General features: G+C 54.4%; 4 protein-coding genes and 1 non-coding gene across 5 annotated transcripts; 2 read left to right on the forward strand and 3 right to left on the reverse strand.

The window, feature by feature from the left end:
* Window positions 1–78: 78 nt before the first annotated feature.
* C8A04DRAFT_t98 lies at window positions 79–173 on the reverse strand. The gene has a single exon. It is a non-coding gene; the product is annotated as a tRNA-Ile (tRNA).
* A 556-nt stretch (window positions 174–729) lies between these two features.
* Window positions 730–3,088, forward strand: C8A04DRAFT_38148 (uncharacterized protein; the record flags this gene model as incomplete). The annotated part of the gene is made up of 6 exons (XM_062784132.1): window positions 730–1,427; window positions 1,603–1,816; window positions 1,915–1,948; window positions 2,029–2,087; window positions 2,347–2,411; window positions 3,046–3,088. The coding sequence occupies 6 exons, from the start codon at window positions 730–732 to the stop codon at window positions 3,086–3,088; spliced, it is 1,113 nt and encodes a 370-aa protein (XP_062635987.1).
* Window positions 3,089–7,992: 4,904 nt separating this feature from the next.
* On the reverse strand, window positions 7,993–11,330 carry C8A04DRAFT_38149 (uncharacterized protein; the record flags this gene model as incomplete). Its single annotated transcript, XM_062784133.1, has 8 exons — window positions 7,993–8,351; window positions 8,429–8,505; window positions 8,620–8,780; window positions 8,892–8,972; window positions 9,097–9,262; window positions 9,749–10,444; window positions 10,506–10,627; window positions 10,701–11,330. 8 exons carry the CDS (start codon window positions 11,328–11,330, stop codon window positions 7,993–7,995), a joined length of 2,292 nt encoding a protein of 763 aa, XP_062635988.1.
* A 926-nt stretch (window positions 11,331–12,256) lies between these two features.
* C8A04DRAFT_29747 (glutathione S-transferase) lies at window positions 12,257–13,294 on the forward strand (the record flags this gene model as incomplete). The annotated part of the gene is made up of 5 exons (XM_062781116.1): window positions 12,257–12,352; window positions 12,425–12,649; window positions 12,726–12,783; window positions 12,852–13,019; window positions 13,080–13,294. 5 exons carry the CDS (start codon window positions 12,257–12,259, stop codon window positions 13,292–13,294), a joined length of 762 nt encoding a protein of 253 aa, XP_062635989.1.
* A 3,459-nt stretch (window positions 13,295–16,753) lies between these two features.
* Window positions 16,754–18,716, reverse strand: C8A04DRAFT_29748 (uncharacterized protein; the record flags this gene model as incomplete). Its single annotated transcript, XM_062781117.1, has 2 exons — window positions 16,754–17,858; window positions 17,914–18,716. 2 exons carry the CDS (start codon window positions 18,714–18,716, stop codon window positions 16,754–16,756), a joined length of 1,908 nt encoding a protein of 635 aa, XP_062635990.1.
* Between the last annotated feature and the right edge of the window lie 5,976 nt (window positions 18,717–24,692).

Here is a 24,692-nt window from a genome sequence, read left to right on the forward strand (position 1 = left end):
TACCCACTTAAAGAATTGAAGACTGAAGACGACGAAGCAGAATAAAAAAATTGAGGAAATGCCAAAAGTGAAACTGAATGCCCAGTAACAGGATTGAACTGTTGACCTTCGCATACCATATACGGGTATTACCGGTATTAGTACGACGCTCTAACCAGCTGAGCTAACCGGGCTCCAATGTTTCATGCCTACTGTGTCACGTACCTTCCCTTTTTGGAGGACCGTGGGGATGCGATTGCACAGTTCGGCCCTTTGCTCCTGCTGTTCTTTGACTTATCGATATTTCCCAATACCCCTCTCTCCTACTCGAGCCCTCAACTGTCCACCTGTAAAGTGAAACACCAAAATCCCGGATTTCGAACCTCATTGCGAATGCGCGCGATGTTGGCTGGCCTGAGTGCGCTGGGCGGCTGAACCGCCAAGGCGAACCGCCCACCCCCGCCAACCGACTGAACAGCTGAGGCACTGCCCCGCTCCATTCCGAATCCAGTTGACTCCTGCAATCTCGAGGCGCGTCGCCGACGGGCAGGCTTTTTGAGTTCCCCCAAAATGTCGTCTCCTCTAACCGCCAGGCTGGGAAGCATCTATAGTCGTTCTTTCAATCATATGTCTTTGTCCCCGAAGCTTCCACCCATCCGAGCTAGTCCCCATTGACCCCGCGTGCGTTTTCTGTGAGCCGCTGTTCCGTCTTCGACCCCACCAAGCCGCGCCAGCGTCGACGCCGAGACCATGGGCCTCCGTGACAAATTTAGGAAGAAGCACGACTCAGAAGAGGAGCCCGTTGATGCGAACCCCTCGAGCCCCGAGTTTACCTTTATCCGCACCGATACGCACAACGCCGAGATTATCTATCCTCCCAGTGCGGGCCCCAATCGAGAACCCGGCCAGTTTCTCTCTGCGGAGCCTAAAACGGATAGCAAGCAGCGCCTTAGCCTCGATGTTTTTCGCGGAAACCGGAGTCGGAGCGCCTCTGCGTCGAGCCACCAGAGCTCCGGCAGGCGCCTCTCCCAACGCCTTCACCTGAGCCGCAGTCCCGCAAGTTCTGAGAACGTGCCGGAAGATCTTCCCGAGATCCTGACGGCTGAAGGCGTAGACGACAAGGACGGCACCGAATCGCAGTGGGAGAAGCGCGCGACAATCCTCGCCCGCGAGAATGAGAAGCACCGCAGTCGGCCCTCTACTCCCGTTCACGGCTCTGCGGCCCCCGTGATCCCGCAGCTCAGCTTGGGCGGCGGGCCGAGCAACTCGTCTTCCGACTCGCAAAGCAAGGCCGTCTCCTCTAAGGCGATCGACGAGGATATCCAGGAGGCGATTCGGTTACATGAAGCGGGGGACCTTGATCAATCGACCGCATTGTTTGCGCGGCTGGCGGATCCTAAGGGGGCAAACAACCCCCTAAGTCAGGTCTTGTATGGGCTTGCGCTGAGGTATGTCCACTCGTTTTGGGGTCATCCGGAGCACATGGGCATCACGCATGACCGTCCCGGCCGACACGGATGGTGTCTTCCCTCGGGAGGACTCACTGTTTGGTTGTTATGCTCGCCACGCGGCCACTCCATTGTCCAATAATCGTCATGATCGCGAACTAATAAAGGGACCTAGGCACGGATGGGGTTGCCAGCCAGACACGGCAAAGGCTGTAACCTTTCTCTCTGCCGCGGCATCTAATGCAGCCGACGTCGAGCAACTCGCTCTGCAGGCGGGGCTCAAGAAGGGTGGTGCTGCGAAGGGCGAGCTCGTGCTGGCCATCTTCGAATTGGCCAATTGCTTCCGTCACGGATGGGGGATTCCTAAAGACCCAATTGCCGCAAAGCAGGTGGGTTCGCCCCCTCGTCTAACGAAGAAGAAGATTAGCGCCGGATATGCGCCATCCAGGGGCTTGGAGAGCTTCCATCGCTGACCGAGAACTGGCAGTATTACGAGACGGCCGCGAATCTGGGGGACACAGGCATGCCACCACCCGAACTCCTGGCCCGTGACCGCACCCGTCCCTCCATTGAGCTTGAGTCTAACATGACGTTGTGATAGATGCCATGAACGAGGTCGCTTGGTGCTATTTTGAAGGATTTGGCACAAAAAAGGACAAGGTCAGTTCGGTCTTTACTATCTCTATCTCCATGACATGTCCCCGTCGGCCACTGCATAGTTGTTTCTATCAGCGGCTCGCCTATTCCGGGTTCTCCGGGTCAGACCTCGTTGCGCGGGCGCTACTCTATCCGGGACATTGGGCACCAACGGGATTCCGTGTCTGGGCGACGAATCACAGCTCCGAAACAGCATTTCCCGACGACGCAATCAATGTCCTCATGACTGGGTCGCTTGACTGACACTTCAACAACACATTAGTTTGCGGCAGCCAAGTATTACCGGCTGGCGGAGAAGAATGGGAACAAAATTATTGGTAATTCTTGGTACGTTCAATTTCTCGCTTCCACTCTCTTTGTTATGGCGGATCTGCTTTCTCCGCAACGACGGCGGCGTGGGCCGAGTCGGACCGTGGGCCTCTCCCGATGACTTGCCGGCTGCCGACTGCATCAACATCACCCTTGCGTTTGCCTTGCCTTGCATCCCCAGGTGGGAATGCGATAGGCCGTCCAACCACGTTTTTCTCGCTCGCCCTGTTTTTTCTCTTCGTTTGTTTCAACTGGACGAGTCCCGTTCCCACTTCCCTTTGACTCTTACCCACTCACAACCCGAGACCGCCGGCCCGCTTTGGCGGCCGGGCCGGGGTTTCTCCCCATTCGGCCCCGCCCAAGCGAGCGGGTGGGCGGCAATGGCGCTTGATTTGGTCAAATGCGTTGCTGTCGTCGTCCTTGGCCGGGAGAGGTCGCCGTTTACGGTTGTTTTGTGTTTCGCTGAAGGAACCAACCGTTGGTGTTGTGCCCCCCGAGTTCTGTCGTTATTTCTCCATGGCTTTCTCCGTGGCTGTGTTAATTGTGTCTCATTACTGTTGGCTTTCATGTCATCCGTCTCGTGGGGGGCCATTGTTTTTGGAATCGCCGAAGCTGATCATGACGAATCTTTGTCCTTGTTCCCCGTGAATAGGATATGGAAGGACAAGTACGAACCGGGGCATGGCAAGAAGTAGGATTCGCCATGTACCCCCCCACGATTCACCTCCCAACGGCTATGGCTAGGGTACGCAACCCGTTCTGGACTTTGGATATGGGGTTTCGGCGTCCCCGATTGGGGTGTAATGTTGCCACAGGACCATTTTTGGAGCGGCAACAGGCAAGATCAGCTGTTTGGATACGCGGCAAGGGCGAGTTCTTTGTCTTTGATCGTGTTTGTTTTCTTGGCGATCGCGAGATCACCTGTTTTGGAGTTGAGGTTATTGGTCAAGGGATACACCTCTGTTTACCACATGATTATTCATACAACCATATTCATATCCAATTCCGTATCCATCGTTCGGTAAGCACAACAAGGGGCAAACGAACCAAAGGTCAGAGAGGGCGAGAGCGAGAGAAGACTGCGAGTCATGGTGGGGAGAGAGTGAGTGAGTGAGTCACTGTGAAGAGAGAGGACGGTCGCCATCGTTTGCCGTCATGGTCTAAGAAGTGGAAGACCAACCCAAAAGCACCCCGAGATCCCGAGAACTCTAAAATTTTCCAATTCCAGCGCCATGACTGGCTAAACTAACGCAGTGTTTTGCTCCGGCTGTTATTGTCTTAGTTCGGTATGTCTTGATCTCTCTGGTCCGGTCGAACTCGGGGGATCCGCTCTCGGGGGGCGGGTGCTCGGGAAGTGGTACTTGGCCGGTATGTACTCATTGTCAAAGGGGATTTTGTGTGGACTCTGAGCTGTGGGGAACTTCCAAATGTCTCCGTGTTTGACTGGACCTATTTTCCCCCTCCGGCCTCTGGCCTCTCGAATCTCGAATAAACAAAACACTACACGTGTAAATCCTCACTCCGGGAGTGAGATGGGAGAAAAAAGACACAATCAAATCAACGGTTTTGAACGGTTTTGATCTGGAGATGGTATTGGGTACCGAGAAACCAGAAGCTTACACTACTTCTGCATCTGCTGCTCGCCATCGGTTTGGTTCTGAGTGGTTGTGCTCGGCCTGTTGTGTGTGGTTTATTGTTTTGATGTTGGTGTTTTTATTTTTTTCTGCTCTTGTGGGTGGTTTGCTGCTTGCTCGGGCAGACATACACCTACCTACCTGCCTCTCTGACCTTTCCTTTTGCTCTCTTTTGGGTTGGGCCCCTAGGAGCAGCGTGACATTTCTGCACTTTTGTGTTTATGTTTTGCTTTGGTTTAGGTTTAGTTCTCATGCTGGTTGGCTCACTTGTTGATGTCGAATGTTTATGCTTATGTTTGGGGATTTTGAAGGGTCTGTCTCTGCCAAGCGGATGGTTCCCCTTAGTGCCTATTATCGGAGCTGAGGAATTCGCTGAGCCTGTCATTGGAATTGTTGTTGTTATGGTTTTTCATTTTAGGTTATTTTCTTTTGTTGTTTTGGTTAGTGATGATGACATTAGTTAGCGTTCGTTCGTCGGTTATCCCCCATCCCCATCATTGCCGTCGTCGTCCCCGTCGTCCCCAGTCGTCGTCGCTCGAGCTTCCCGCCATAGTAGTCGTCATCACCATCCGTCATCATTTAGTGTCAGCGTTGTCAATGCAGTGGGGGATTTGCTGTTCTGTTTATGTCTCAGATTCTTTACTTGGGTTCCAGGGTCCTTGTTTAGCTGTTTGGTTCAATTTGGATGGCGAGATCGGACTGCGGTAGGAACCAGCTGGCTTGGAGGGGCCTTCTTGGCTTGCTTTAGTCTTGTCTCTCTTCTTTTGGGTAAGGTAGGGACCCCCTTTGGGACCCTTTTTTTTTCTCTTTATCTGTTTGGTGTTGGGTTTTGGTTTGTGGATTGGTTCTCCATATTTACTAGAGGGGGTATGCCGGATCCCCGGGATAAGAAAGGGAATTTCTGTCAAATAAGGGGGGTGCTTGATGCTGTTTGGTTCGAATAAGACGATGGGATAAGGAGTGGACATTGGGCTCGGGGGTTGATGAGTGGAGGTTATTGGGCCACGATGGTGGGGGCATGGGAGAGAGAGGGAAGAGAGACAAGAGAGATAGGGTGAGAAGGGCCCTGTTCTGTGTTTTGGTCTGGTCTGCCTACCCCCCCGCATTGCGTCTGCATTGCAGGACGTTTTGCATGCACGCTCCTCTCCTGAGAGACACGGCTCTTGAAGGAAGTACCGTGGTGTTGAGGGAAGGTATCTTGGAGAGACTGGAGGGGCAGCTCCGTTTTGGAAGGGAGAAAACGGAGGGCTTGAGAGGAGAGATGCTGTTTACTGGCTTCAGCTTGTGGTGTACGATTATGCTAGGCGTGAAGGATTATGGTATCGCTGTTGAGATCAATAATCAGCAAGATTGAAGAGATGGACTTTCTTTGTTCCTATCCGTGTTTACATTGACTACTGACTGGTGAGATTGTGTCCCTGGAAAGACTCTGGCCGGGCAAAAGAGCAAGATTGGGCATCTGCGGCCAAAGCCTGATGCCGGCGAGTGAGGTGAGATACCCGGCCACACCTTGGGCACCGAATGAGGAGCAAATCAATTTAAGCCGATACTCGTTATCATCGGTGTGATTCGTGACTTTCGCCACCGTCCTGCTATCGGTCGCGGCTACCCCTGATTACCCCTGAGATGATCGACCACCTCGAAAAGGTTGCGGCCATCGTATGAGATCTGTTGATTGACACCTAATGAGGAGTCAAATATAACAGCTAGAGAAATCTCAAAGCAGTAGGTGCTAAGCATGGTCTGATGGTGTGAAAGTGGTAATGAGACACTCGTCGTCAACATCAACGCACTGCATCAGTCCCAATCCCAGTCTCAGTTCCCCTCTATCTGATGACAAACTACGATCAGATACGAAGCACGCACGATAGTGACTGTTATATCCGACTTATCACTTCCGCAAAAGGTTCCTGTGTCTGTCCCCCGCCGTTGATCTTGAACTACGGTATCCATCTTTGAACCTCCGGGCTCGGCCGTTACTCAACATCACCCCACAAGCATGAACCCCACGCTTCGCAAGCACATTGCTTCTGGAGATCGCACCACGGTCGTACATTGTAATTTGCCAGCATCTCGATCTAGTCATACGACATGTGCCGTGTGACGGGGCAAGCAGGAAAGAGGCATGCGACTATTGCGGGGTTCAGTGTCTTGATTCGCTGGGCTCGGCTCTCGTCTCAGTCAAGCGTTGAAATCGGTGATATGGGGAAAGTGTATGAAGCCTCGAGGCCGTTGGATCTCGAATGGTTCTTACCCATGCCCTGTGTCCCCGCGCAATCGAACCTTGCCTTACCACCCATCTTTTCCCCGGAGTTGAGAAAGAGACGAGGCTGCACAACCCCCCACGAAACCATCACTTCCCATTGAGCACCTTCTCGAGAGCCACTAGCCAGTCAACACCAGCGTACCAATGAACCACAACCCGACCCTGCACCTTTCGCTGCCCAATCCCCCAATAACATGGATCTCACGTAGCAAGCACACGCAGCCGCAGGCCAGTCCTCCTGAGACCTACGGGAAAAGTCTGCCTTGAGCAATATATCTGTGGGAAAGCCTCACAACGGTTCAAAGGGAGGCTCTGTGGTCGAATCGTTTGTTTTTTGCATGAATTTGGTGTGTGATACCGTTCGCCTCACTTGAGATCTTTACGGGACGGGACAGGATCGGGGGAATTGGAGTTTCCCGATGCGAGGGGATGTTTAGCCGTAGTGTGACTCAAATGGGTGATAATAAGATCGCGAAAATAGGGAAAGGATACCTAGGTACTGTACAGTATCCGAAGCGATTGAACTTACGCCGTTCCGCCCACGCAGGTGGACGGCCTCCGAAACCCCGCGACCCTCCCTTTTACACGGAGACTCTTCAACAATCTCTCCATTTTACCATCCATGACGACATCTCATCACAATCCATACCAGCATTCCCCAACAAACAAATCACCCGGTGATAATAAAAAGGTCAAAAAAATACCCATTCCGTGGTGGTAATGACCCCCTACATACCACCTCGTGAGCAATAGAAAGTGGGCGGCGGTGGTGGTTGGGTGAGTTGGCATTGCAGCGCATGTGCCCCTCCTTTCCCCTCTAGCTTTCCCTGAAGAATGAATGGTGTGGGGGAGGGGCAGCATGGAAGCGTTTGTATGGATGGTTGGATGGATGAATGTGAGGGAAAATGCCTTTTTTCCTGCATTTTATGTAGGTAAGTATGGATGTATTGATGCATGTCTCTCCTGCATGAGCAAGGCACAGACGAAGCACATGAAGAGGGGATGTGAAGGTTTTGGAGGAGAATGGTGGGCTTGCGCGGATGCGCAGACAAACCCACCCCCAATGGTTCCTGTATCTTGATATAGCCTCTGAGGTAGGCTGCGATGTATAAGCCGTTTCCACCTCTATCTAGCAAGGGCAAGATACGGTTGAATGGACCAGAGCCTCGCTGCGCTTTTGGCTTGCGTCCGGGTACATGGACATACCTACCTACTGTAACTGGTGGTTGGGTAATGACCTCCGAAGCAGGGTGAGCGCCGGTGAGCCAGCGGTTGGAGTCCCGATGGAGATTTGGTCACGGGAGAAATGGTTCACCGCCTCGTAAAGTACAGTGGTTCTGCCCGGCAGAAAGTCCGCTGTAACCGCCTGAGACACAGTAGGCGGTGAGCCCCTTTTGAGTGCCTTGCGACTTCAAAGCCAGTTGATCAAAGCAAGTCGAGCAATTTATTGCGTTAAGTTAATCCGTAACAGGTCTCTCAAACATACAGATCTTCTTTACGAAGAATCAAAACGATGATACTTATTCTGCTGCTTCTGAGCTTCGTGCCCCGATGCTCTCAATTGCTTGAAAGAAGAAATATCCTCTTTGAACTAACAAAAGACTCGATGACTTCTCTAACAATCCATTCACATTCTCAACCGTCACCGTTTCCATCCAAGAAAACATATCACTAAACCACCAGCTCAACACCAACCACCTCACCCACGCTCCGGCCCCGTCCAGCCACTCCTCTTCAACCACCCCTCAAACGAGCTCGCAACCACTCCCAATTCCTCAACAGAACGGTCAAGTTCCCGGCGATCCAGCGCTCCATAGGCAACCTTGTCCTTCGGAGCGATGGCAGCCCATTCCATCATCTGCTTAGCATCTTCTTTAAAACCCCGTCCGACGAGTGGGACCGTGAGCTCGGCAAACTCTTCGGCTGATTCTGGGTCGTGGATGGCTGGTTGTCCTGTGACTCGTGTGAAGGTGTCTGCTATCTCTTGTGATGTGGTTGGGGGGGTCATGGCGAGGTAGGTCTTGTCGTGGGTGAGGTCGATGCCGAGGTCGAATACTCCTGTTTTGTAGTGGGGCTGGTTAGACAGAAGGTATACGGTAGGGGGTTTTGGGGTTGAGATGGGATGTTGGACTCACTTGCTGCGAAAGCGCCCATGTCGTGTTCTGGGTCCGTCCACTGGCACACCTGGTTTGACGGAAGTGGGAAGCAGAACCTCACCACGCCGTTATCTACGTTGTGGGGGGAACCCATGTTAGTTTTAATCAATCGCCCAGAGTCATGGGTGGAATAAGAGGGGAAAGGGGGTTCAGATGAGATGTAGCTCGACATACCCAAACGCCGAGAATACTGCCGCCATTGTAGATTCGTGTAGAAGAAACCCGGTATGAGAAAAGTGGCTTTCCCCGGGAGCTCTTCTCTAGCAATCTTCTCGACGGCATACTTATTGTTCATGTGGTATAGCTGAGGATACCGGCCCGACGTGGCCAGCTGCATATCGGGCAGACTGCTAAAGACAAAATGCTGAACATTGGACTCCTTGGCAGCGAGAACAATGTTGCGGCCGGCCTCAACTTCGTGCTGCATATCCGCTTCGTCAACGATCTCCTTGTCCGGGTGCCGCTCGCTGGTGATGGCGAAGACTCCGTAGGCGCCAGCAAAGGCTGTCCGCAGAGTTTCGATCTGGTAGACGTGTGCGGCGACAAGCTCCAGCCGGTTGTCACTGGTCTGTTCTTCGGCCAGAAACTTTTGGGCTTTGGGCGAGGTTGGGTCACTGGTGCCGGCTCGGACGATCCATGATTTGGACTTGAGCAGTGCCCGGACGACGCCACCGCCTTGGTTCCCTGTGGCTCCGAGAACGACGATGATTCTTGGGTGACTTGAGGAGGTTGACATGTTGAGGATAAGACTGATTAGATACGCAGCCGTGTTGGGATTGAGAGGAGAATTTAGAGATGTCTGACAAGGGATCTCTAAGAAAAGATGTTCCAAGTGTTTGAGGGACGAAGTCGAAGTTGCCCAGAGGAGCAGATATATCGTTGCTTATATGTAGTCGATGGCTCGGCGATTTAGGAACACCACAACTAGATATGGTAGATTACAAATACAGATGCACATACCATCCCCAGTTTTTCTTTTGGGTCCTTTCTGGAGCTAAATTTCTGGGCCGTTGCGGTAGCCACCCTTGCACTCTAGGATTCACCCCTTTTTGCACACACCCATTCCTTTCGGGGATACTGTGCATCTACGAATATGCTGCTCGGATTTTGCCCATGAGCATGGTTGATGATGACAAAGCTGGATAATGCCTAAAAAGATACTTGTTTCGTTCTCGTTTTGGTGAGAAGAAGGAGTTCCGGTCCTACTATTTTCCAGCAAGCTACCAACTCAAATGTGGCTATTACAACACATGAAGCAGCTCAATATGACTTCTTACTTCAGCCAAAGGTGTCTCAAACGAGCTGATCCATGGCATCTGCCGTACCCTCCGCATGACTTCACTCCATTCTTTCCGGCTTAGTCGATGCATATCCTCTGCAATCAGGCTTACAGCCGTTTCTCGTTCGCGTGACCCGCGACGGGATGAAATCCCGCAGAGAACACTGAGCCAGAGCCTCACAGACAGGACGTCATCCGACGCACCACCCGAGGCGGTGTCTGCCGTCCACTCGGACTCCATACTGAGCATGTCCAGCAACTCGGGCACGTATGCCATGGGAGAGCCGGGCCAGGATCGACACATCCGTTTCGCCCAGATAATCCAGACGATAATCCCGAGCCGGATGGATGCCAAGAGGTGATCTAAGTGAGAAGAAAATCTGGTGCGTGTGGTTTGTCCTGCGTGGTCAAACAAACGATGCGCGAGGGGGTTGATACGTAGCCCCAGGAAGATCTCATCATTCCACAAGGCATCCCCTCTCACAGCCAGTTCCGACTCAATGGTAAGGGCTACTTGGCTCAAGCCGGCGACACAAGCCGGGATGTGAGCCAACTGCACCCCGCCTTCAGCCCCGGCAGCCGTGAGAATTCTCGAGAGCGGTCTCGGTAAACCCTTTGAGGGACATGGTCCCATGGGGAACATTGCCGGGGTAAGGTCCAGGGGCAGCGAATACCGTGGGCTCGTGTTGAACAGCAAGCACATCGTGACGTCGACCCTTGGACCCAGATTAATTATTAGCTGCCTGCAATCGAAGGGCCAGATCCGATTAGCCGTACCAGAAAATCATTAATCTCAGCTCATTGTTATTCTTCAGGGACGCTATCTCGCCTCTGGCAGCAATCAAGCTTCCGAGGCCGTCCAAATGGAGACGTGCTTGGTCAAACTCGAGGCTCAAGAGCTTGCGCGGAAGGATCATTAGTGGGACGGTTAGAGTGACGGTGACAAGCCACGCACGCAGGCGTCTCACTTACGTTGTAACAAATAACTGACAGAACGGCAGAAATGACTCGATCTGCTGTGGCCAGCTCAAAACTAGGATTCGCCAAGGCCGCTTCTATGCACGAGATTGTCCCCATGGAACGCTCCAGTGCCATAACTTTGACCTTCCCAGATGACTGGTGGTAGATCCCCTTAAGCACAGACGGGTCGGAGAAGATCCCAATGGCCCTGAAGTGGCGGAGGAATACAGACGATGTGAAAGCAAACGGGAATGAGAAACCCTCGGAAGTCAATGCATCGTCTGCATTGCTGCGGAGTAGTAGTCGTTTGCCCTCGGCAGCCAATAACGATAGCCCGTACGCCGAGAAGACATCCATCCCCCACTGCTGTTCTAGAAATTCGAGTGGATCCTGGCTCCAGAATGGCGGCAAGAGAGAGTTTGTCTCTGGGTGATTGGCAGACGCAGGAAGAGGAGGAGAAGGAGGAGACCCAGCTTCGACGGCGAACTGCGGATTGCGTTTGGGCTTGCGTCGTGATCGTCCAATGTCTTCCATGATATGGCGACGGATCTTCGTCATGGTGGGTTTATCCCGACGGCGAATGCCTCCTGTCGGTTCGGTGCAATGCACCCAAAGGAGTCGTTGCTGCTTGACGGGGCTCATGGTGGTGGTATCATGTGGTATGGCTCGCATTGGGGTGTGACAAGGGGTCAGGAGACAGAATCCGAAGCGAAGGAGAGAAACAGGAGGGAACAAAAGGAGAGCTACAGAGGTTTCTGGTGGTGTTGCTTCTCGGGACTGAGAATGACCGTCGTTAAAGGTTGTTAGTCAGCATCGGAGATTGGAAGTGTGTGTTTGAGATCTCCTGCCGGCTCCACACCGGCGCCGTGCCGGGTCCACCCACGTGCCGGCCGGGTCCCGCCTTTCCTAATTAGGTATTTGGTCCCTGGCATCTTGCAGGAACTCTTCCGTGCGGCCCCAGTTCTGGCGGTGTTATTGGGGGCTTTCCCAATTGGGCATTTGGTCCCTGGTGTTTTGCAGGAAGAACATGACTTCGGATTTTGATATCACCGCTCAGGAAAAACGAGTTCACGGCCTCAAATCGAGTCAATCCTAGCCCATAGCACTCCGGTAGCCAATGCCTTCCTCGTGATTTCCCACCACGCTGAAAACCCGGTCATGTACTTTTCTTTGCCTAATCGGGCATCAGGTCCCTGAGATCTTACAGCTCCTCAGACCGAGACCTTTTGCTTGTCTCGGACACTCTTCGCAAGGAAACGACAATTCATCATGAGATACTGAAGATGGATCCCGACGTCTAACACCTTCATTATTAATTGAGACGCAAATGATGTTCCGACCGTGTCCTCCAATTTGTCAGACTCCAAACAGACGTTTTGCGAAGACCAGGTCAATGCCAACACATTACAAACCAGGACGATGATGTTTGAAGTATTTATGTTCGTAGTTCTGGCACACCGAGGTTGTTGTCGAAACCTTCTCACAAACAAATATCAGCTACACCTTGACACCCAAAATTTTGCCCTGAGATCCTGAACTTAGAAGCGAGCGAGCCAGCATAATTCAGGATGACGACCAAGACGGATATCGTTGCCTACAGCGAGGGCACGCCTAACGGATTGAAACTTCACATCGCCCTGGCAGAGCTCGGGCTCGATTACAAGGTTCGTGTCATGACAGCTCCTTCTCTCTCCGACGCCCGGCTGAATGACGAACCTGACATAAATATGACACAGCTGGTGCCAATCGCTCTGTTCAAAAACGAGCAAAAGGAGCCGTGGTTCACGGAGATCAACCCCAACGGGCGTATCCCAGCCATCACTGACAAAACAGCCAACGGCGTGGAGCTCAAGATCTTCGAGTCGGGCGCGGTCCTAGAGTATCTGGTGGCGACGTACGACAAGAACCACCTGATCTCGTATCCTTACGGGACCAAGGAGCACTGGGAGACCATTAGCTGGGTAAGGGACTCAAATATTCCGAACGGGCCCAACTTATCCAGGTGAAATTGCCTCTGGCTAACTCTTCCGTGCCTAGTTGATGTGGCAGATGAGTGGCCTCGGGCCTATGATGGGCCAGGCCAACGTCTTCACTCGTACGTACCGTACCGCACAAAAACATCGCGGAAGGCCGGGAATCATGTCTGACGTTTTACTACTATAGGTTCTACGGTGGGCGTCCACCAGTATTCTATCGACCGTTATGTCAACGAGAGCCGCCGCTTGCTCCGGGTCCTGGATGGTCATCTGGAGAAGAAAGGAGCCAAGTTCGTGGTCGGTGATCGGGTCACGATTGCTGATATTGCCATTTGGCCGTGGGTGTCTGCGATTAGTAAGTGTTGACTGCCCAGTCTCACATAGGCCATGGGATCTCTTCATTGACCGGTTATAGGGTACTCTGGATTACGCTCTATCGAAGACTACCCGAGTGTTTCCAAGTGGTTCTGGGGACTGCTCGAGCGTCCGGGTTTTAAGAAAGGTGCCAATACCCCGGGCCCGAACAAGTATCTCGCCACCAACGAGATGACGGAGGAGGAGATTAACAAAATCTCGGAGCCCACTAGGGAGTGGATCGCAGAGACCATGAAGAGGGACGCCGATGCCTGATTTCAGGGAATATCAACATCTGGGCAGTCAGTATTGAACTAGGGCGGGGAACACAACGCGAGCTTTTTGTCTTCTCTCTATTTCTCGCTCTCTTCGGGCCAGCGGTGGATATGATGGTTTGCGTGCTACTTTCTTCTCTTTCAGTTACCCTAAACATTGGGGTGCGCGTCTCATGCCAGCGACTCGAGAACGGCACTGGCTGTTCAAGAGTTGGACAAGACCATGTATCGCGATGTGGTGGATCTGTGGCGCGCATGAGATCTAGCGATAGCATGTAGTTAGACTTGGTGCAACCGCACCCTTCCCTTCGTTCTTCACAGTACTGCATTTCTCTTCTCTGTCACAATATAAAAGGGCCCCCATTTGCTGCAGCCAGAGATATTTGTCTTTTGCGACGTTCTCCAAGAAGCCCATATCACATCTTCAATACGCCCATCACGATTTCCACGCGACCTCCGTTGCATTGGCCGCTCTCCCCGAAAAATTACTGTATTGTTTCAACGGCGAGGAAGTCAAGCGGGACCTGGTCTAGACGTGCGGGTTCCCCAGAAAATTAACCGAAAAAGGGGCGAAAAAGAGCAGAGACAAACTCAAACCCCATCACCAAAACGTGGCCTCCAATCACCACCCTTTCCTCACCGAAAATGCGAATCTCCATCCCCTTCTCCAACTTTTCCGAGAGCAAACCGACCGCCATCACCGGCCCGGTCGGCCCTGACCCAAAACGCAAACCCAAACCCAAACTCAAATCCAAACTGCAAACTCCAAAGCCCGCGTCTCCTTATTCTCCCCTAAGAAAACCAAAAGGTAAGGAGCGTAAGTATTCGTAATCAAGCCATGAAAGTAACCTCGATCAGTCGATCCCAGGTCAGGCTGTAAACTAGCTAGCCAGCTATCGTACCCAGGTCAGTAGGTAACAACCCCCAAAAGAAATCAGAAACCAATAAATGCATCGCTGCCCATCCACATGGCCCAAAACCGCGGGGAAAGGCCGCGGGGCAAAGCAAGACCCAGACTTAGGCCACAAACCAAGCTCAAACAAGCCTCCCCGGGCAGGCAACGCAACGCAAACCAAAGCAAGGGGTGTGGCTCGGGTGGGTGGGCTGACGGCCCGGATAAGGTGGGATGGTGTGCTACGGTAGGTTCGGTAGGTTCTGGGAAGTATGTGACGGCCGAGTCCGAGAGGTGATTGATGAGTTGGCCTCGCAGGTGGGAGGTCACACATTTCCCCTCCTCGAGAAAATGGAGGGTGGTGAGACGGGGAAAGTACCCAACTCCGGAAGGTCCGGGGTTTGCCCACTCGCTCATTCGCTCAGAGGCTGATTGATGACTTGATTTGATGCTGTGGGAGAACGAAGTGAGGGGTAGGGCTGTGTTCTGAGGCCCCTCGTTTGCGAAATCACCGTCATCACCAAGTCACCATCATGATCAAGTCACAACACCACAGATCAAGCATCGCATCAAGCATCGCATCAAGTCAAGTCACGTCAAGTCGAGTAGGGCCAAAAGTGCGTCAAAGCAAAAGATGTCATTTTAATATAAAAAGATTCTAAGAAAAATTGCCAAAACTCAAAAAGGAAATACTCTCCAAGCTATATCACCAATTTTTGTGTGTGTGTTGTCAAATATGTACGTGCGTTCCACCACTACCAACTGCCTGTCCTCCTCGGTTCTGTACCATCTGCCTAAGCTACCAAAGATCTTCCAACGGGAAGGGATGCCATGCCATGAGAAGTGAAAAAAAGGTAAGAAAAAAAGTCGAAGAAGTTGTCAAAATATTTTTTTGGTGTTTTTGTTTGTTTTGTTTGTTGTTGTGAATAACCGTAATGAGTGGCGTTTGCAGAGCAGAGGGGCTGTTCCAAGTCCCCTTCGCCGGAAGGTATTGCGAGTTTCTTCCCTCCTAGGTGGTGTTTCCATGCCCTCAACTATGGTGGTGATGGTGACATGGTTTTTTTTTCGGTTTTCTTTTTCTTGTCGGTTTGTTGAGAAGAAGACAAAACATGTCCGCGTCTGTCGCTCAGTCCATGATGTATGTGGCTGGCTAGGGCGTGGGCGTGTTCTGTGGAAAACAAGGGCCTTGTTTGTGAAGTGGCTCGCGGGCTGTTGTTAGGTGGTGGGTAGGGCTAGTTGGGTATTCGCACACGAGATCGCATCGTTTGGGCGATGTCGCGGCTTTCCCCATCCATTATCTCCCATTACCCATCACCCACGGTTGCCCGCGAGGAGTTCGCAAACCAAGGGTAATCAGGCGCCGTTTGTGATGGTGGTCGCCCGGGTCGAATCGGATTTTGTCGTTTGCAAACGAGTGTGTTGGTTGGTTGATGTGAAAAAAGAGAAGAGAAGAGAAGAGGGAAAAAGGTGTTTTGGTTTCCACAAAGGAAAGGGTTTCTTCGTCAAGGACGTGTGGTGGTGTGTGCGAGATGGGTTCGACCAAGCTGGGCTCTTCCTCCCCGCTCGGTGTCCGCCAAGTTCGCGTGACGATGTTGGTAAAATCCCTTTCCTGTGTTCCCCTTTTGCTCCTGGTCTGGAGTGAGTAGAAGGCGTGTGGCGAGACGTCTTGTGTCTGTGTGTCGACGAGAGATTTCTCCGCCCGTGGAGCTAGACATGATCGAAAAAGCCAGGCCGTTCTTCAACAAGCAGCGTCGGTACAATAAGGAGAAAGTAGAAGAAGATGGTGGTGATGCGAGGGTTGGTGATCCGTCACAGTCGCCGGTCGCCCCAAAAAAGTCTTTCCGCCAAAATTAATGAAGAAACAAGGAAAAAATTAAAGCAGTGCAAAAAATCCGTTCGCCGTTGCCGGCTTCCCTTAACCCGTGTCGAACCTTCGCAGCCAAGACATCTGCCCAGAACCATTTCCAATATCCCGTACCCAGCGCCAAAAGCAAAAGGAGACAAGAGTCGAAGAAATCGGAAAAATCAACAAGATTAGGGGGGAGTGAGGAGGAGGGTGCGCCGCCGACAAAAGCCAAAACGCAAAGCCAAGTCGAAATCAGAAAAGCCAATGCTCGCTCGCTAGAACTCTTTGTGGAAGGAAAAGGCTAAAAGAGCAAAACTGAAGCCAAGTCGATCAAACTGATGGAGGAAGGGGGGATCGAAACAACAAACATCCGGTGCGTGAGCTGCGGATGTCTGTGTCGTGATGGTGTTGTGGTCGCGAGAGCGGATCAAGTGTATTGTGTGGTCCAAAGGAGAAGAGAGGAAGGAGATGAGGAAATAACCGCTCGAGGAAATAAACGCTGAAAATCAAGACCGGGGAGTGCTGTTGCATGCCTTCATTCTGTTCATGCTGTGTGTCGTGGAATTGTTGGGGGTCATGGGGCGCAGATTATATCGTGCTCAAACGCTCGTCATGGTCGTGACGAGGTTGAGGTAAGGGTTTGGTTTTGGTCATAAACGGGGTCGTAACTTCGTAAAACGGGTCATCAAATCGGAGAGGGTGCGTTAAAAAGAAGAGCACAGTTAAGCGCGGTCCTCACCAGAGACGGCCGCGGCGTTGTTACTCTCCGCGACCATCCTGGCAAAGGTGCGGACGACGTCGCCGGGGATCTGGTCCCAGAGCAGCGACCGAGTGTAGACCTCGGCAGCAGACGACTGCTTGCCGGAGCTGCGCATGGTGGCCAGGGCCTCGGCAAGATTGCGTCTCCCTTGGCTCGTCGACCTTTCGGCGGACGTGGCAGCCTGCTGGAGGAAATCTTGGGAGGTCAGGTCATTGTATTGCGCAGCCGACAGCGAGAAGATCTGCTCGTTGGTCTGTTGCTCGGAAGGGCGCGTCAGCGCGTCCGCCATCTCGCCCAGCACCGACGGAGCGACGGCGTTGTCGACCATCGGCGCGGACATGGACAGAGACGAGGACTGCTGCGCGGCTGCTGAGGCCTGGGCCCAGTTGGCGGCGGCGGTGCCCGACGGCTGAGGGGCCATGGCCTGGAGGCTGGAGGCGACCTGCGAGACGCCGGCATCCTTGAGCACGTTCTCCAGGAGGGTGGCGGACGCGGCGCGCACATCCTCGGAGACGCGCGGGATGCTCGGGGTCGACGACCGGCTCGAGAGCACAAAGGCGCCAACAAGGAAGAGCATGAAGAGCAGACCACCTTGCTGGGCGGGCTTCTCGGAGTCGGACAGCGACACCTCGGACTTCTTGTTCGCCGCCACAATCTGCATCTCTTGCTTGACCTCGGGGGTGCCCTGCTCCATGGGGAAGTCGCCAAACATCGGCATGTTGTCCCAGGAGCAGTCCATGGTCATGCCGTCCATCTCGCTAAAAGCACCGGGGAAGCCCGACGCGGTGGTGGAGGCACGGCCCATGGATTGCACCTCGTTGGTCAGCACGGAGATCTTCTTGCGCAGCTCACCCGTCTCGATGGTGTGCTCGCTGATCATGTCCTCCTGCTTGCGCTCGAGCTCGTGGATGTACGACTCGTAGTTCTGCTTCTCCATCGAGAGCTTCTGCATGTCGCGCTCCATCTTGGCGATGGTGTCCTCGAGGCTGCCGATGACCTCGGTGAACTGCTTCTTCTCATCTTCGAGGCGCTCCGTGTGCTGCTTCTTGCGCTGCCTCGAGTCAAGCCTGGATGTCATGTTAGTGAATGAAACTCCCTAGAAATCATTTGAGTGATACGTACGCTGCCTGGCGGTTGCGCAAAAGACGCTTCTGCTGCTTGAGCTCCTTGATCTCCTGCTCGTCGGTGGACTGCGAGATGAGCTGGTCGATGTTGCTGAGGTTGCGCTCGGCAGGGATGTCGAAGCGCGCGTTCTTCTTGCGGATGCCATCACCACGACGGAGCTCGTTGTGCGAGCGGATGATGGGGCTGGCCGGACGCGGGCGCTTGAGGGCCTGGGCCTTGAGGTCCTGTCCCATCCAGGCCTCCTTCTGCGGGGAGGTCGGGATCGACTGAGGCGCGGCGTGGCCGAGCTGCTGGAACATGGCGACCGGGTTCGCCGGTGTGGTGAAGGGCGTCGCGGTCTGCATGTTGCCGGACCGGTGGAACATGTTGAGGTTGTTGGCATCATACTCGACCGGGAGGCCGTCGAACGCCTGCAGCTGCGGGGTCGCAGAACCGGAGCTGGTCATGGGCCAGTTGTTGGCGTGGCTCTGGTAGGCCGCCTGCTGGTTCTGGTCCATGCGCAAGAACGGGTTGTTGCTCTGAGCCGCCTCGAAGAAAGGGTTGTTCGAGGGCACCGACTGCATCTCGACCGACTGCCAGTCCTCCGTCTTGGGCGAGAAGATCGACGGGGTCACACCAAAGGAATCCCGCCTGCTCTCAGCCATCGGCGGGGACATCTCCAAGCCCGAGTCGAGCGCGCTCTGGTCGAGGATGTTCTCGTCAAGAATGTTGCCGTCCTCCTCCTCGAAGAACTTCTGAGCGTTCGTCTCTACCGATAGCGGTGTCCTGTAGAAGGACTGCATCTGGAATGCGGAGACCATGGTGGGCCGCTGAATGTGTGTGTTTGTGTGAGTGAATGGTTGTTGTGAGTTGATATCCCGTGAGGGAAGAAAAAAGTGTGCGAACAGATCCTATCTTATGTGTTAGTGGGCTGCCGAGCTGAGTGTGCATGGGTGCCGAGCGGTGAGGGCTTTTTATTTTCGGAGTGGCCAGGGTTGGAACAGGGGGGTCAGGGGCCGGGAGCGAGCGGATGTATGCACCACTAAGGGGTGTAGGGAAAAAGTCACCGAGGACCTTTCCGAGAGAGTGCGTACCCTTTCTAAAAGCGTTTGGATCGCGAGGGTTGGATGTGTTTGAGAGTGATGGTAATATTGATGGTGATGGGTGATGAGAACAGGGAAAACCCAAGCACTCACTGAGTGCGCTGCGGTATAGTAATGAGGAGGGGAAAAGTGGGTTGAGAGAAGCAAGTGGGGGAGGGGAGTTCCCGGAGCGGGGAGAGCGGGAGGCAGGGGCAGGGTTTTTAAAGCGGGAAAAGAAGAAGAGAAGAGGGAGGTGTCACATACACTCTTTCGGGTGTCAGTCGCACAAAGCTGTTGTCCTTCTGGAAGGAGGGGGTTTTGAGACCAAAGCCCGGACTCCTTGGAAGAGCTGGTGACGTTGGTGGAAGATGGCGAGTGAAGCGAAGAGTTTTTGTTGCGTTGTTGTAAGTAATAAGAGAGTTTTGTGAGATGAGCTCCAACGACTGGCTGGCGTGTGAAGGTACCTCGTAAGTTTCGTAAAGCAGAGAAAAGAAACGATGGAAAAAAAAACTCTTCTTCAGTCAAGCAGGTGCAATGCTGCTTCTGTCGAAGGCGGTTGTTGGTGGGCAATGACTGTCTGGTTGCTGGTGGATGAGGGGGCAGACGGGACGCCGGGTCCTCATTCTATAAGTATGTTTTGTGCTCTGCCCGTGGTCAGGCCGGTGCTGCAGGATGCTCCTCTTCCCAGCCAGGAGCACATCCGAAGCCCGCCCAATTGCAGCGGGGCGGGCTCTTGGGAAGCGGGCTCTTGGGACTGTGGCAAGCGTGGTACCTCGGGTGCATGTTGCGGAGGACCTGCTCTGCGCGGGAACTTGTGGAGGGGGGGAGTGGCATGTTGATCTTGGCATGGGGGTGTGCGACCAGAGACATCCGATCTGGGACCGGGGGAGGGTCTCAAGAGTGCCGTTCTGGGCAGCGCGCACCGTCGCACACCCTTGTTGGGAAACAAGAGAAGAGAGAGCGAAACTGATGACGCTTGCTCCGTCAGACTCAGAGACAAGCCAAAGCCAGGGTGTGCGCCGTCGACTCACTAAGCTCTCTTGAGGAGTCATCAACAAAGACAAAGAGAGTCTGCGGGATGAGATTGGGCCAGTCGCGAAACTGCCGCGTGGGGCGTTTTCCGCAACGGAGCACCGCGTGTTGCGCGATCTTCTCTCTTGCACCCTCCGTTTCGTGCGCAAAACCTGGAGGAGACCTGCTGTGACTGAGGCGGTACCCAAGAGAGAGAGCGCCTTGCCATGGCGATCGGTTGACGGTGATTTCCAATAGGAACCATCGTCATGTTGCCGCAGGCCGTCACGTTGGTCGACTGTGAAGAGCACGATGCCTTGAGCAGACAAATACGGTAGTATCCGAGATCGAATCAGTGATCGTCCGCCGGTTGCGGGTTGCGGGTGTGAATGTTTAGCTGCCGTTGCGGAGCGGCCCAACCGGGGCTCGGCGTGCGGAATCGATGCATCGACGGGGGCGTCAACGGTCAAAGCCCCCGACTGTCCGCGGGCGACGCCCAGAGAGGCTTGCCCTCGCGTTTGGGGGGGGAGGAAGCAGAGAGGAACAAGACTACTGGGTACCAGCAGGGGGTGGATGCGACGAACGGCGCGCAGGACGAGCGCTGCTGAAGGGCGCTGCCCTCATGATTGGGCTGTCGCGAAAAGAATCACTGTGAATGGCCGCCCCAGAGCAGGTTGGGCAGAAATGGACCTTGGGGGCATCGCTACCCAAGACAGGAGTTGGGCCACTCGCCTGTCGCGGGCCAGCGGTTGCTCCCACACCCAAAGCAACGGACTCGCGAGGGCCTGGCCGAGCCTCGTGAGCAGCGGGAGCACCCCGTGAGGAAGATCCCGTTACGGCCCCCGGGCGAACTTGGTCGAAAGGTCGCCGCCGCCTATCCAGATCCAGCCGCTATCCGAGACGGCGGTCATTCCATTGCGCAAGCAGCTACGGTAAGTGGGGTGGGGGTTGACGCTGTGATGAGCCCGAGTCGCTGAAGGCAGATGCTTGTCTCTGTTTCTCCTCTCGCAAGCACCGCGGTCCGTGACCGTGGGGGGGGCAGCATGACCCATTCTAACGGCACATAGTATTGTGGTGATGGGCGTGATGGTGTTGAGGGCTGAAAACCCGGGATCCTGTGGTGCACGAGCATGGGCGTCCGAGGTGGCCAAGCGGTGAGCTGCTCGCTGATGCAATGCCAGACACTGCTTCAGCCGCGATGCGAACGATTTTCCGTCATCGTCGTCCCGCCAGCAGCCTGAATCTCCACCACGCGCGCAGAAGCGTGCAGCTGGGCAACAGCTCTCCAAGCAACCTCGAGTGGCCGCAACGTTATCCGTTTGCCCGCATCAACGGAGCCTTGCTGCTGTTTCAAGAACGGACGATTGCGGATGGGAACCAGCGGGAAATCGGGCCCTCGCGGCAACCCGTGCTCACCTCCGCGATCCAATCATTCCTAGTGCCAGAAACAGGTGAATGTGACTGCAAGACCGGAACGGCTGGAACAACCAGTCAGGGAAAAGTGAACGTTCCATGGTTGAAAGGTGAGTGAGTGTGTGAGAGTGAGAAACGGGCGGCCATCTCGCCGACCCACCCCCACATTTTGGGACGGTCACACAGCTTTTGCAAACGGTGTCATCACGTGAAGGCTCCCCACAACTTGGCCCGTTGCGCCTTCCAGGTGAGTTTCCAGAAGCTGTCAGCTGCTGCTGATACGGAAGCCGCACCCAGCAGCCAATTCCCCCCTTCCCTTCCCCAGGTCCAACACTCACCTCCGCCGCAACACCGCGTTAGGGTCCCTCTTTCCCCATCGCGACGGGAACCTTTGACAGGCTCTTTCTGCTTCTGCCTGAAACCGCAGTCGCTGTTTCTCTTTCCTCTCTGGTGCATTGTTTTGAATCCATCACGGCTTTCCTATTTTCAATCACCCGCGCTTCCCACGGTTGGCTGTCGGACCAACAGGCTGACAGAAAGCAGAAAACGGTCGTCCATCCTCAATCCCAACGGGCACAAAAACATGCACCAAAAAAATTGAGGTGGCTGGGAAAAGCGCGTCGACGGTCCAGCAACTCCACCTCTTCGGCCTTTCCTGTCTGTCGACTGGACGGAGCCCGGAGCGCTTGCAGCTGCTCAATCGGCCGCTGGCCACTCGCGAGGCCTGCCCAGAGCCGGTGTGCGTTTGGCCGCATATTCGAGGCCCGCGCTATGTCGACCCAAACAAAGCCCCGCGTCCGTCCCAACCCAACAAAGAGTCGGTGTGTTTCTGTTCTCAAACACGCGAGCGAGGGCATCGCGCGTCCGTCGTCCTCCTAGATCGCGCGAGCCCAAGCAAGCAAGCATCTTCAGCAGTTCGCCAGGGGCACGGGCAGGCAAGCCCCGCGGGCCGCCCCTGGTTTCGTCCGCCTGCCTTCTGGTCAGCTGTCAACGACATCGCCTGGCCGGCGAGCTTCCCGCCCAATGATGCCCTCGACAATTCACCTTACTTCACCGGAGATGCGACTCGAGAGCATTAGTTTGCAGGTTTCTGCGACGCCGGGCTGCCCATGCCTGCTTAAACCGCCCTAGATTCAGGCTCCTCGACAGACGACCCTGCACCGCGGTCTTTGATGAAGTTGACGACCTGAGAGTATGGCTCAGGACAGCGGTCTTCTTCACACGAGTTTCTCGGCTTGTCGACAGCGGCTCCATGGAATTCTCCCCCTTTCCTAGTGGACGGCGAGCAGCCCATGCTCCACCGTGAGAACAAAGGTGCCGGCCCGGGGCTCCATTGCGAGACCGTTCCGCCGGTCCCGAAAGTGACCAATCGTCATTTCCACGGCAAAGCTCACCGTGCCGGACTGTCCCAGACCTCGAGTGAGTCAGCCACGCGCGGCGCCGCGGTACCGGCGCTCTGGGAAACTCACGCTGCCGGGAATCTCAAACAGCAGCATCCGTACCGATCGACCTGGTAAATTGTTCCATCAGCGGACGCAGTATTTGTTGGTTCCAGTCCTGAGTGTCAAAACAGTCTTTGGTCCCTGTGCGCTGCATGCAATCCGTCAGACGTCGTCCGGCCGCGCAGTATGCATGCAATGACGGAGACGAGGCTCCCATGCGGCCAACGCCCAACTGTATTGCCGAGGATTTTGGCTGGTCCATCCGTCGGATCGATCTCGAGGGGCGCATCTGGTATCGAACCAAGCGTCCGCTTTCTGCCCAACAACGCGGCTCTGCCAATACGGTCTCGTTAACGAGCTCCTTCGCCATGCCCACATGCTCGCTGCAGCAGGTCGAGGATTTGGTTGGCGGCTTGCCAGGGGGACGAAGGAAGTGTGCTCCTATTTGCTCCTCATTTCTGAGGCAGAGCTCCGTGTCTGATGGCCAAGCAGAAAAATCAGTTTGAGAGGACAAATGACTCAGAGATGTGGTTCTTGCTTCAAGACAGCAGCAGCCGCCCTCCCCCCAGGGGTGCTCCAGTGTACAGGGCCACTTCGTTCATTGTTTCAAGTTTCGTGGGGTTTGATTTGAACCGTCTTACGAATATCTCCATGAGCCCCGGGGCTAACGGACGTTCACATGAAGGATTCCTCCCCCTTGCGTCCACAAGCACAGCCTGTTTGCTTAACCTTGCTAACTCCTACGGAAGTATCAGAAGCTCCAGCCTCGGGCCCAATATCTCACAGATGCGAGATGATCGAGTGAGCGGTGAGGGCTCGCGACTCCATTTCTCAACTCCACTGGTGTCTACCGCGAGATTGTAATGATACCCTCGATAAAGGACGTCAAGCATCGCCAAGGCCGCCGCGAGTCTTTTCCCAAGCGGTGAAGTTGGATCTGTCAACGGCGTAACGCCCCCACCTTCTCATGACCTTATCCGGTGATATTTACGGACGCGCGACCAAAATGGGCTCACGAGACCGAGCTTGACGTCTCGATCCGGAAGTCTGGGTCACTGGTCTTGCGATTCCTGCAGGCCGCAGTCAGGTGGGAAGTCCCCATTACTGGATGGATCAGAGGACCTCGCGCCAGGCGGTATCCGCCTACTAGGCGGCAAGCTGCAGCTCCTCAACGTGCAACATGCAGCGAGCAGTGCAGGGCATCAGCGCGTTCCCGGGAGGCGTTTTGAGACTCCCCTTCCGCCTCGACGACGCTGACGCGGTGTCAGCGGCGGTGCCGGCTTTTCACGCTCTCTCTCCTCTCCATCCTAATTATTGTTTGGTTGATAACTAGACGGCTGTTTAAAGCTGTGGTCTGAGCTTTCTCCGACCCCGCCTCAAAGTGATCGCAGCGGGAGCTAAAGAAAGCGAAGGGGCTTTTGTAAGACATCAACAAGGCCGGCCGGGCTGTGGCAAGACGATGCGATGATCTCAAATCTTTTTTCGGGAGCTCTGGACCGTTTGGCGAGATTTCGCCTCCGTTTCGATCAGGTAACCACTTTTTCCGAAAATTTTGAGGTCCAGAATACCCAACCCATGTTGTTGTTGATTTGCCCGCCGTGGACCGGGAGTAGCGGTGAAGAAGCCCCAACGCCGACCAGGCGTTTGACACCCCTGGAGCCAAGCAATCCCGAGGATCGGTTTGGTGGATCTCGCATTTTGGCCTTTTTTTTTTCTGATTTTCTTTGATCTCCCCTGCTTGTTGCTTCCTTCACTCGTTTCGGTTGCCCTGGTCTTTGTCATGTCTTGATGGAGGCAGAAGGCTTGAGCCGATCCTTGCTGGGCGTGGGTTCGGTTTACTGAGGACGCA

Source organism: Dichotomopilus funicola, assembly GCF_033296635.1.
Source record: "Dichotomopilus funicola strain CBS 141.50 unplaced genomic scaffold C8A04scaffold_42, whole genome shotgun sequence".
In the NCBI taxonomy this organism is placed as follows: Eukaryota; Fungi; Ascomycota; class Sordariomycetes; order Sordariales; family Chaetomiaceae; genus Dichotomopilus; species Dichotomopilus funicola.